At 38.6% G+C, this 12,881-nt stretch overlaps 1 protein-coding gene across 2 annotated transcripts; it reads right to left on the bottom strand.

Moving 5' to 3' along the window:
* Positions 1-5,809: 5,809 nt before the first annotated feature.
* hexa (hexosaminidase A (alpha polypeptide)) lies at positions 5,810-12,710 on the bottom strand. Of its 2 annotated transcripts, XM_046395446.1 has the most exons (14): positions 12,369-12,706; positions 11,689-11,793; positions 11,509-11,574; positions 11,219-11,265; positions 10,955-11,065; positions 10,766-10,867; positions 10,384-10,516; positions 9,896-10,076; positions 9,118-9,204; positions 8,962-9,034; positions 7,127-7,307; positions 6,818-6,908; positions 6,591-6,698; positions 5,810-6,463 (listed from the first exon to the last, which is right to left on the bottom strand). In XM_046395446.1, exons 1-14 carry the CDS (start codon positions 12,637-12,639, stop codon positions 6,400-6,402), a joined length of 1,620 nt encoding a protein of 539 aa, XP_046251402.1. In that variant the 5' UTR covers positions 12,640-12,706; the 3' UTR covers positions 5,810-6,399. The 2 variants fall into 2 exon arrangements, with proteins under 2 accessions (XP_046251402.1, XP_046251403.1); XM_046395447.1 differs by lacking the exons at positions 5,810-6,463; positions 6,591-6,698; positions 6,818-6,908 and adding an exon at positions 8,308-8,482 and having other exon boundaries at positions 7,166-7,307; positions 12,369-12,710.
* Positions 12,711-12,881: the final 171 nt, after the last annotated feature.

The raw sequence follows: 12,881 nt of genomic DNA, 5'->3' as shown, positions 1-12,881 counted from the left end.
GAAATTGTTTCCACTAAAGCTTAAAGTTAAAGCAACATCACAGAATTTCTCGGGAATGCTCGATGATATTGATCCAGTCCTGTTGTCCTTTTACTGGTCGTTTCTGATGCAATAGGAGGTCAGTAGAGTTACTTCTTGTCTCCTTCTTTCCTTGCCAGAATGAATGTGCAAGTCTGAGTCGTCTGGGCTCTTTCTGAAGGAAGACAAGGAGATTAGCACCAGGCGCTGTGTAAGCAAATGCTGATTTGTCATCCTCTTAATCTTTACCGTCTCTAAGGGTAAATCAATCAGTCACACCACATAACCACATCCAACAAGGGTGAACGCTGAAAAAGAAAAGGACCAATGTACTATCATAAATCATCACCTCTCGTTTGACACTTTATTACTGCTTTAAGATATTTTGAATAATTTCTCTTTGTTGTACTACACAACCCATCTTCTGCTGATTGCTCCAGAGGGAGATTTATTTTCACATCCAGTACATCCAGAGATGTCTCATCCGAACTCCAGGCTCTGTAATCTAATGGAGATTTATCATATGGTGTGAAATCTAAAAATAAAAAGTAAATAATACAATTGTAGTATTGTTAGAAACAAAAAAAAAATGACAGTAACGCATTTAATATTGTTGACAAAATAATACTGCAGTGATCTGCAAATTCTTTCTCTGTCATTCAATTCGCTACTCATTGACTAGTTAAAGTTTACTTGTTATCACTGATCAGACTGTCACCAAAAAAGACCCACAGGAGGCCATTCTGCTAACTTTTACTTTTGGATACAAGTGCAAATGAAATTGTGTGCACGTCTGTTTAGGTGTGTAAAATACAGATTTTGTTGACATTAATGGATATGACAAGAAAGTTTAAAGTAAATGTACACAGGCAAAGATGCCTGTTTTTATTTTTATTTTTTTTAATTTTTTTGGTAATTGACTATTAGTTGCAGAGAAAGGACACAAAGCCAAAGGAGTGGACTCAGAGTGTGCGAGCTTTGAACAGTGAGTGCTAATGGGGAATGAGCCAAAACTGTGTGACGAGAGCTAACCAACAAGAGATTCTGCCACAAAACATTAAATTATTTGTGCCACTGTGAGTACAGTTGTGCTCCTTGCCTTCCTGTTAACAGTGCAATGTGGTTAACAGGGTAGTTGAGATTTTCCCTCTGTGCCATACTATCCTTATCAGTGATACTAACAGCCTCAGAAGAATACATCCACTCCAAATCAGCAAAGTAGCTTACATGAAATCCGGCCTCCTTCTTGAAGGGGGATAACAAAAGGGGGTGTTGAGAAAAAAAAACAATTAGTGCAAAGATTGAGGGAGCAGCAACAAGTTGACCCTTAATTCCTTTCTTCTGCCATATGGTGACTTTTCTCCAGAGGGTTCGTCTGCCTAATTAGTGACCCAGGTACACTACTAACAGAGGCACACTACAATGGTAACTGTTGTGATTATTGCATACGGTAAGCAACATCAAGGCCAACTCTGTAATCAGATCAAAAGTAGCAAAGACACTAAAGATAGTGATGCCCCATGTCCACAGATTGTTTCTATCAAGTCTGCAATCCTTTTTAAGTCACTCTTGATTCTGAAGAAACAATGTGGTACTGACAACAGAGTTCTTTCTGTTAGCCTAAACTGGTGTATAAAAGGATTACAGACTAGTGGCTATCTGAATGTAGCACATACACACACACACACAAAACTGGCTGACAATTTGGGAGTGAGACTTTCTTTCAGCACAACTGACAACACAGTGAAATGTCCCAAAGGCAAAATACTAATCAGAATCAGATCAGAATTCCTTTATTAATCCCTGGAGGGAAATTCTTGAATAAAAAAATGATAAGAAGAATAAAATAAAACAGAGGAAGAGTGCAGTATCTGAGAGGGATTTTTCTTTTATGAGTCTGTTCTCTGTTTGTTTGCTGTTTTTTTAAGGAAAATGCTGCATCATAAATATTAAAATTTTAGCTCAGATCAGAACACACTGAAACCGCATTTAGTGCACGTTGTTACTATGTAGAAATGAACTCCATAATGACCATAGTTCTGCCACAGGCCTGTTACTTTGTATCCAGACTGGCTGTGAAGCCATTAAAATCAGTTTCACGGGGTTCGAAACTGGCATCAGCTTGTATTCTGGTTGTGTTCAGTCAGACAGCCACTGAAGAGAAATGTGACATTTGACATAATAAACAACCACTGGAAATCCCATTTGCACTGTAAATGTATATTTACATTCCTCTATTTGCTTGGTCGCAGTAAGAATTTACACTGAAAACATCATCTCAACCCCCTCTGTGGCTAAGCCGAAAATACACATTTATACTGACCTAAGCGGTATTGAGCATGTTAATCTGGAGTATCATATCAGATTACGTAACGCAGGTGTTACTCACATGTCAGGTGTGAGCTGATTATCTTGTTCTTCACACTATTAGGAAGGAAATTTGCCTCTAAGGTGCACGCTCAAAGGTCATCTTTGAGGATGAACTTTAGACGCTCATTTCAACTCTGAACGTGATAAGTATCAGTGATATTATGTGTATTGCCTCAGTTGGTTTGCGTAAAGCGAAAGCATAATGTTCACACTTTACACCACAGGCATGTAGTAATCCGTTCTGTCTTTTTGGCTGCCTGACTCTCCAGTTGTCAGGACGGGTTAAGATGCTGCTGCCATCAGCAAAGTGCTACTTTGAGATTTTGCCTGACAGGGATAACTGTCACGTTTCTTCACTCCACAGCTCTGTGATTGTTGAGCAGATGCGACCAATCTTTAGCAGCCTGCTGCCATGGGCCAGATGGATGATTATGTATTTAGTGAAAACATTTCTGATGACAGGGCCCTGACAGCGACCCGTTTCACGTCACCGATAAAACCCTCGCTCAGTCGCTTGGCAGATCAGACAGATCAGCTCCTCATTAGAGTGCTGTTACCTTTCCACATATTTTCAAATGTACATTGAAGGCACATGCACTAGAGCAGGCACAAATTTGCAAGGTATAATTTTATTGTCCTTCAGGTGATGCCCTTGAATGCCAGTACACAAATCTTTGTATCAGTATAAGCAGCTTTTTGATATAATCTCCTTCAATGTCAGCTATCGTCAAAGAGTGAGATTAACTTTTAGATTTGTTGCTGTCGTCTTTATGCAAAGGAAGCAGGTGTCTCAACTTTGTAAGACACACAACATGCCATAATTGATCATGTACTTTTTAATTATATTTAATTTTGAGATTTTCTTTTAAATTGTTGAAACAACCTAAAAGAAATCTGGTTTCCTTCGCTTCTCGCACTTTAACTACCATCAACCGAATCAATAAAAACAGACATTTAATTATGCTAATCTACTTTTAGAACTATGGTAAAACAATGTATCTAGTTGTACAACCTCTGGCATTACAAAACCAAAATTGGACAAAATCTTCATTGAAATAATGTGTGAAAAACCTGTTTTGGTACAAACCTAATGGTTTATGAATGCTTAACCATTTAAGTTAAGCTTTGCTACATTCAGTTCAGCATTTGCTGCTAACCCCCCAAGTCTGATGTAGTGGAAGGATTGAGATGTCAGCACTATGGCCCCAACTCCGCCTCGCCATCTGCTGCCATTACTGTAATCCACACAATGAGGAAATCAGTTGTCTCAGTCCACATCAAACGTCTGGTCAATCCAACAGGTAAATTAACACCACAGTGACTGTAAAACCCATGTGTGTTTTGTGCTGTCCTATGATATTCTCAGTACATATTAAAAAGAGAGCCCAGCATGCCCTGAAGCACTAATGAAGCAAAAATCTTTATGTTTGAAATAAGATTTGGATTCTACTCTCACTGACAGCAAAGTAAATTATTTAACACAACTCAAGTCACCACACAAGTGCTTCCAACAAACCAAAAATCAGCTACAATAAAATGTCTCGGCCTACATGTTCTTTGATAGAAGTACGACAGAAAGTGAAGGCAGAAACTGGTCCCTCTCACTTTGCTGAGATATCCAGGAGGTTTCACGTAACCAGTCACAAATTAAGATAATTATTTGTGTCTTGTGAAGTTTAAGTCATAGTGTAATCTCAGCTTCAAGTATGGCATGATACATTTTCTGCACTTGTATCGAGGTTCCAGATGGTGAGTCTTGAAACTTGTCACTTTTGAAGGATAACATCTTAATCAACACTGTCTATCCCGGGCTGGCCTCTAGGGGGAGACAGACGCCACTTGACTCTGTTTTCAAAGTGTGATCTCAGGCCATGCAGCTGTTGAGAGCTGATGTGTGACTGGGACACTTACAAATGAAAGTATAGTTACAGTAATAAGATTTTTTTGGGGTCATATCCATCTTTAAAATTAGACCCAGTTTGTTTTCCCTGTTGCTCAAAACAGTGTCAGGGAAAAATTTAAGATTGAAGCTTTGGTTGACCTCCAGAGGAGAAATTTATTGGGTGCATAAATACAGATAAAATAGAGAAAGTAATAATAAATAAATTGGAGGTGTGACAAAGAGTATAAGTAAAAATGTACAATTACAATTAAAGAAAAATGTAAAACAAAAAATAGATCAATATATGTCTTTATCAGAATCTTCTATGTGTATGTTCACACATACAAGGAATCTGACTCTGGTCACACTTGCTCTCAGTATCTGCATAGAAAGACATAAAACTATAACAAAGTAAGGACAAATGAGAAGTACTAAACAGACAAAGGAACAATACTTTGTACTGGGTGGAGGGAGGATGGATGAAAGTGTACATCATTTGCTTTACAGTACTATATACAAATCCCTTATTTACATATTAACAGTTTAATAAAGTGATGGCCTGGGGGAAGAAACTGTTCTTGAGTCTGATTGTTTAGGCACACGTACAGAGGGGAGAAGTTCAAACAGGGTGTGGTTAGGGTGTGGTACGCCCTGGAGGTGTACAAGTCCTGGATGAGGGGCAATTTGGTACCAGTGATCTTTTCTGCAGACCTGATTGTCCATTGCAGTCTGTCCCTGTCCTTTTAGTTGCTCAACCATACCAGACAATGACACATGACTGTGGCACTTCTATTTAAATTAGCAACCGCAATATTATTATTTTTCACTGATTCTTTTTCTCTCACTCTCAACGTGTGGCCATGACATGAGGTGCATCCTGCCCTTTATATCACTCTAGAACGTGGTTTCTGCATAGAACCTGCTGGACCGAACACTTGGCAGGCACACAGCGAACTTGTAGGGTTATATGATATTTTGAACTTTGATAGAGCAGGGACTTGTCTTGTCTCTCTTGTCTTGTTTTGCTGCTGTAGATTTGGTTATTGTTACTTTCATGACACCTGCAAGCCTAGGAAGAGGTCCCCTCTTCCCAGTGAATGTTTCCATTATTCAGTACTTTCCTTGTATTTTAACTGTTCACAGAAGGGTGTTTCCATTATTCAGTACTTTCCTTGTATTTTAACTGTTCACAGAAGGGTGTTTTCAACTTAACCCTTTCATTTTTAAATACAGTATTGCTGTTGTTGCTGTTACTACCTGTTCCTTTCTTTTTTCCTTTCTTTCTGAGGATTTTCCCAGTTTTTCCCAAATAAAATGTGGAGTTCCTTATTTGTTTCTGAAGGTGAAAATGTCATATGTTGATCAACTTATAGAACTCTTTCAAACAAACAATGTTTTATAGCATATTTTGCTATAACAAAAATTAATTTGACTTGAGTTTCTTTGTTTAGTGCGTAAGTTCTGGGTTTCCTCTGTAGGCTTTTTTCCTCCACACAGAAGTAATAGATGGACAACCTAGAAAGCTGAAATTCCATTAAGTGTGATAAAGGCCATGTGTTTATTTTTATTAGACTGGAAGCCTATCAAATCACAGTATGCGCAGGGACAAAGAGAATTGGTATAGGATTTTTTTAAAATAGCTACAATAACAGCTATTTAAAAAAAAAAGACATTTTCTCCACACCAACATTATCTTATTACATTTCCATGCAAGACAAGAAGGTACAGCACACAGCCAGTATTAATATTTAAATCTAAAATGTACATTCTATATTTGTCATTCATTTGCTTCAATTAAAATTCAACATGGCATTGCAACACCTGAGTTCCCTCTAAGGAGGGCTTTTGTAAACGCGTCTATATTGTGATTACTTTATATGGAAAAAAAATCATATTACTCAAATACTTATTCCAAAAAATGATAATGAGAAAATATAGATAATGAGATAACTCCCTGAGAAAGCAGTGCGTACATAATGGTATTTTACTTAACACTTGGGAAACAATACCACTTTAAATCCATCACACAAGATTTTTTTCCAGAATCAACTAAAGGTAATTGCTGTATGAAACTGAATAATTCAAACATCCTCCAGAAAACTCTTGCAGTGTTGATCCATCCAATATCCTCAAATATCCTGGTACTCGTACTTGCAGTGTCCAACATACAAAGGCTCTGCTTGGATGCCACGCCTTGAGAAGAAAGGCAAGCAGAAATATCACAATGTGATAAAGTAAACATTATAAGAAAAAACCCAGTATTTTGTTGAGGTATGAAAGCATTAATGTCTTAAAAGGTTCTGGTGGCAAGAAAAAGTACCTCAGGAGCTTGCAGCGAAAATTCTGCAAACGAGGAAATGCCTGGTCCACGCTGGATGTCTGTTTCTCATCACTCCACAGCCTCTCTGCTGCAGCACTTGCTCTTGGCCTGTGATTTCACCAGTGATAACCAGTGATTATACTGAATGATTTAATTCAATTGTTGCTGCGCTATCTCAGGTTGTCTAGATTGGTGATGTTATTGTAGATATGTTTTCAGTCTCCTACCAAAGACGTGGAGTGAGATTGGCGGCATCAACATATTCCCCCCACATGCAGACCTCACCCCCTATCACCAACTTCTTCTGTTCCTCGGTACCTGTGAATGAACGGTGAAAATATTTGCTTCAATAGCACGATGTGTAAAATAAACTGGCAATGAGTTTACTACCAAACAGAACCTTCACGTCAAATTTTCCACACCACTTCAAGTCAAAACTCAGCAAGTCAATCTTTGAATCAGCCCATATAACTAATCACCAGCACTACACTGAGTCAGTTATAATAGTATGTGATACTGTGTGGCTATGAACACACCAGAAAAGTTCTGTGGTTTCACAGTGTAGTAGCTGCGCCAGTCCTGCCCATAGGAAATATGGTTGATGTACCAGGGAGCAGCCAGCACAACCCTCATGCCAGCTTGGGTCATCCTGCTGAGCTCTGCTTCATATTCAGCTGGGACGCCCTTCCAGATGTGCAGCACTGTGTCCTTAGGAATCTGAGCAGAGTGACAAACAACATGCTGTCTTGTTCTTCTGTGCTATGTTGCTACTGTTCTGTCTGCCTGCTGTATCTTTGTATTGAATAATCTGTTTAGAAGCTGTTTTCTATTGATAAAATAGACCAGTTTAAAAAATCTGTAATGATCTTTTACCAGTAAAGGCAAGACATGCTTCACCAAATTTGTAAACCTACAGTAAGAGACAAAGGATATGAATTTTGGATTCATTAAATTGGTTTTCATGATGCAAAAGCATATAGTGTTCTTTAAAACTAGGCTGTTAACACACTCTTCAGAATATCCTTTCTCCAAAGTGTCACCATCTTGGAACATGCTGCACACACTACATGATGGAGCTAACCAAGGAGAATATAAATCTAGAGGTCAATGGTGAGGACTGGAGCATGTATGCGTGACAAGATCAAAATCAAAGAATTCAAAAGAATTTTCCAATAGGCCGCAAGTTTTTATAGCTTGAATATTTAGTAAATCAACAGAATGGCAAAAGGTTTTTTTGGCAGTTCATCTGATAAGCAACCTAAATGTAAAACATCTATAGTCAGCAGACACACATCTGTTGTTCTTTTTTGGTTTGCCTTTGATTTCATCACACATGTTAGCCACAGGGCTGTACAGCATTGTGAGCATGTGCCACAGCACCTCTCTGTAGCTGTGTCCCAATACTATACTGATGCTGAGTACTATTTGTTATGTATTCACAATGTAAATATGAAAAAAAAATTGATTTCTATGCACAGTACTTTTTCTATGCCATTAGTATACCATATAGGATCGGGACACAAAATGTCTGCAAAATTGAGTAATGGACAACAGCATCACTGCCACCTACTGCTGTATCTACAAACAGAAAATTCCATGGTGCCGTAACAGTCAAAAGGAAACCAAGTTTTATCTATAAAAAAATTGTTATCAGAGACAAAAACCACAGCAGAAAGTACAACTTCAAGCAGCCACAGCACACAGGTTCTTTTCTGACCCTTGAAGGCGAGGGGCCACACAGTGTAGTAACGGGCCCAGTTGTGTGTGGGTCCTGGCTTGTCCAGATACCATGGAGCGGCTAGAATCACCTTGAGCCCTGCTTTAGCCACTCTGCGCACTTCACACAGGTAACAGCCCTCTCTCCATACCTCCACCACTGATAGAGAGCTACGCTGCAACACAATGCTGTAGACTATCAGACTCACATGAAGTGCTTGATACGTTAGCTCGTCTTTATGAAACAATGTGCTGTTAAAAAAAATGTATTTTTACAAGATGATTTTTTTTTATTATTTCTACCTGAAAAAGCAAAGATATTGAACATATTAGAGGATGTTTAAGAAACATTCTGCAATTTTAAGTTTATGTGAATACATGTTGCAAATTATCCCTTGGTTCGCTTTGATGTTTAGCTCTGAGGTCTAAATATTCATTTTCAAATATTCATAGCCAAACAAAAGTATTTTGAGTAGAGCTATAGAATCTTGAAGTTTTCAAATGAGCTTTTTTTTTAAAAGAAAATCCATTACATGATCTGGGATGTCTTATGTGCATCAATATGGAATAACAATATAAATATCTAAAAAGCTTCTAAGCTTACATGAACACAATTTGTTTTGTTTAATAGCAATATTTGCTGGGGTGTACTTACTCGCTCATGGTAGTCAAACACATCCTGCCACACAATAGAGGTCTTGTTAAGAGCTGAAGTAATATTCACAATGCTGGAAATAGAGACATTAAGACATTTGTATCATTAAAGTATTGAATGCTGCGTTTACCCTTTCTATTCCCCTTTACGACTTACTTTTCTATGTAGAATGCTTCCAGTTTGGTGAAGTCTGCTCCAAATCCCATCTTCTGCATGAAAGCTCGGACATCAGGATTAGATTTCCTTTAGAAACAAGTAGTGGAAGTTATTTATCAGTATGCATTATGTTGATTGTTTATGCACATTTTTAAAGCTTAAAGTTCAAAGGGTCAAATCAACAGAATTGGACTTCTACATAGATATCCATTAAAAGTAGATATTTTACTTTTGAACTGAATCCACTACAAGATGATGATGACAAAATGTGCTCAAATCACGAAACTGCCAAATCATGGCAATGTTGAGTAGCCAATTAACCTAATGTGCATGTTTTTGGGATCGGGGGACGAGGCTGGAGTACCCGGAGAAAACCCACACGGGCACAGGGAGAACATGCAAACTCCACCCAGAAGGGCCCAGACCGGGATTCGAAACTTCAACCCTCTTGCTGTGAGAAGACATTATGAAAATTGTGGTAACAACATCAAGAGATTATAACTAAAATCATATTTAGATCAACACTTGTTGCAAATCTATGAAAGCAAGAGAGAAAATTAGTTTGTGTGTGAACCAGTGACGCATGCTCCAGCTACCTGCAATACACCCACGCTTTTGCAGGTTTGGCCTTAATGACTTGTTGCTATGACAACAGATGAGTTCAGATTCATTTTAAACATCTTCATCATGATAAGTGAGTTGTCCGCATACAAAGAATGGGACATGCTGAAATCATTAATCAGCAAGAATTTAAATGATGTGTCACATTTCAGCTCACCAGCAGGTGAAGTCCACCTCATCCCCTCCTAGGTGGATATAGTTATCAGGAAACACTGATGACACCTCCTTAAATAGTCTTGCCATGAACTGATAGGTGGAGGGTAACGTTGGATTCACAGGACCAAAAGTACCTGAAGGGATGCTCCCTCTGTAGCAGTGAGTCAAGAGGTCGGGTTGTCCTGAGGAACAGATGGTAATCAATAAAATACAGTTTTGTTTACATATATCTCTTGATTTGTCTGTTGAGTGCAGGCGCTTGTTGCTACTCGTGTAGCCATTAAGAGTCTTCCAGATATAACGTCAGTCAAGCTCAAGATTTGGGACATTTCCATTTAGAGTCTTGGCCTGCCTGCTTTGCAGACACGGCCCCTGTTAAACCAAACCAGGCACAATGCCAAGTACTTAAGATGTTGAACATCGAGAAGCTGAGATCACTTACATGAAATCATTTATAAGTAAATGCGTCTTGTGGGTTCTGACTTTTACCTTTGCCCCAAGATTTGGTGTGGCCGGGTGAATCAAACTCAGGAAGGACCCTTATTCCCCTCAGCCTGGCATATGAGATCACCCTTCTCACATCTGACTGTGTGTAGATGTGAGTCATCGGATGGAAAGCCCCCTGAATCAGAGCCAGAAGCCTTTGTTCAGAGTGGATGCAACTTTCAGAATTTTCCAACCTCATGAAGGAGGCCAAGTTAAATAAACTATGATAATGTAAAATAATATAGTTAGAGATAAAACAGTTTTATCGCCTGAAATGTGGATTAAAATGTTTAAACGTTGTACAAGGTAAATTACAATGAATGTGCAGAGTCATAGTGCACATGATTTGAGGTACTTCTTGTTATTTAAGGTTGGCATGACGTACCTTACTAGAAAGATCTGGAAAAGTCCCACTCTGGTAAGGGAAGGAGGGATCATCGACAATATGCCAATGAAACACATTGAACTTACTGTAGGCCATTGCATCCTAAAAAGAAAAATGTATGTTAATACCACAGATGTGTGATAAATGAAACAGAAGGCAGAGGTTCATATTATGTTATCTGTTTATTACCAGGGTTTTTAAAATTGTCTGCACAGGTAAATAGTGACGTGAAGTGTCCAACAAAATTCCCCTGAACTGAAAACGGGGGAAGTCTTCAATCTCAGTCTTGTTCACAAAATACTAAAAGATGAAACAACCAGAAAAAACGTTACTTGCTTTTATTGATCCATCCCAAACATCAATCAAGCTCTATAAAAACATGTTACTACTGCTTGTACAAAAAAAGAAGTAATGACTAATGAGGCCCAATAAATTTGAAAAATTCTGACTTACTGAGCCAAAATCATCTTGATACACCAGCTGACTGAAGGTTTCCAGACCTATGCTTAATCAGAAGATACACAGTGTATACTCAGCAATCATTATAATCTGCACAGATAACAGTGGGATACTTAAATCAGTTATTAAATGGTGGGTAGCATAAGCAATCATGTATAATTTGCTAAACAGGCTTTAATGGAACATAGCCTTTCCTTTGCTAACTGTATTTGCTGTATTGTATTTTTGCTCACACGTTCTTATTTTGTTTGTACGTTTTTCAATAATGTATCGGCTACAATCACCTCTTACAGCACCCCACACGGTTTCCGCATTGAGAGATGCTTGTCCGCCAGAGACATTCAGACTGTCTGGAACACAAATGCGAGTAAGTTAAATAATGCATCTAACTCTACCGGTTGGGTTGCCATTGTTGCCAATGTTATGTGCAATGAGCTGGCTCAGATAACTGTGTTGATACTTACATCTCTCGGAAGATTCCTCATTTGGGTAACTCTCACAGTCATCATGGTCAACACTGATGTCAAGTGTGAATGGCTTACTGTCACTGAATCGCAGAGCACCATTTGCTGTAGGCCATAAAAGTGAAATTATTAGACACTAGATGCTGCCTTTAAGTTTTATAGAAGTGCACCGTTGCACTTTCATTTTGACAATGATACAGCAAAACTGTGGGCCATTGTCATTGGGCGGGGGAGGGGTTTACAGTAGGTAAACTTTCACTATCTGACTGATGAACTGCTGTCTCTACAAAGCCCATTGATCAAATTTAAAAGCCAACGGGACAAACAGAACATTCAAAGAACAACAGCTAGCCCTTTGCTCTATTTGTTTGTCCCTTCATAATGCTGTCTCACACATGCAAATTCCCAAATCATCTACCCTCAATGCTCGGTCTAGAATTTAAAAAGCCAGAATTTACATTACATATAATTTATATATTCTATATAAAATTAAAAACTCTGATCCTGTTTAAAGTATGATATATAGACTAGTGCTGTCCCAATATTTAGGTATCAATATAACACCTGAATCGGACTACCTTCGTGAGTGTTTTGTCAGTATGACCGCACCTTTCACCCCATAAAGGTTTAAACTCTCTTGTTTAACCACAGTCTTAATTCCACCTCATTTTATCACCTACCAGAAGTGTGGTCTGGAAAAATAAGAGAAAAATATCGCTTGAATGCAGCATCCAGAACAGAACAACCCGGTTGTGCGGCTGATTGTCTTCCGTAACCAAAATAGAAAGCCTGTGAATTCAGTGAGTATCGCTCCGCTGAGGAAGTGATGGCCTGTGGTAATGGCCAAACTCCCTCCACTGTCTGCAGTACAAACTGGAGTATAATTAATAATGGTAAATACAACTTTGGACGAGTATGTCGCCCAGAACTAACCATATACATAACGTCCATGATATCGGATGATACTGCACTGTCAAACTGTGCTGGTGTCAGGTCAGGTGCCTCACGGCACGCAGTCACATGATCACATGGGAGCCACAAGGTGTGGGTGTTGTCTTCCCCCCCCCCCCTAATTAAAAGGTGAAATAATTGTTGTTTTTTCCATATAATTCTATATTTAATTATGGAAGCTTATTCTGTGGGTTCATTTTGTTTTTGTATAGCTTTGCAGTTACATAATTTCAACAGAAAAT

This window comes from Scatophagus argus, chromosome 7 (genome assembly GCF_020382885.2).
Source record: "Scatophagus argus isolate fScaArg1 chromosome 7, fScaArg1.pri, whole genome shotgun sequence".
In the NCBI taxonomy this organism is placed as follows: Eukaryota; Metazoa; Chordata; class Actinopteri; family Scatophagidae; genus Scatophagus; species Scatophagus argus.
This window is presented reverse-complemented; position numbering and strand designations above follow the sequence as displayed.

Bases quoted from the DNA above. Each gene is read 5' to 3' on its own strand.
- hexa (XM_046395446.1), bottom strand. From the start codon at position 12,639: ATGGACGTTATGTATATGGTTAGTTCTGGGCGACATACTCGTCCAAAG. The intron at 11,066-11,218 runs GTAAGTCAGAAT...TTCATCTTTTAG, and splicing joins ATCAAGATGATTTTGGCTCA to TATTTTGTGAACAAGACTGA. The intron at 10,077-10,383 runs GTAAAAGTCAGA...TCTGTTCCTCAG, and splicing joins CACCAAATCTTGGGGCAAAG to GACAACCCGACCTCTTGACT.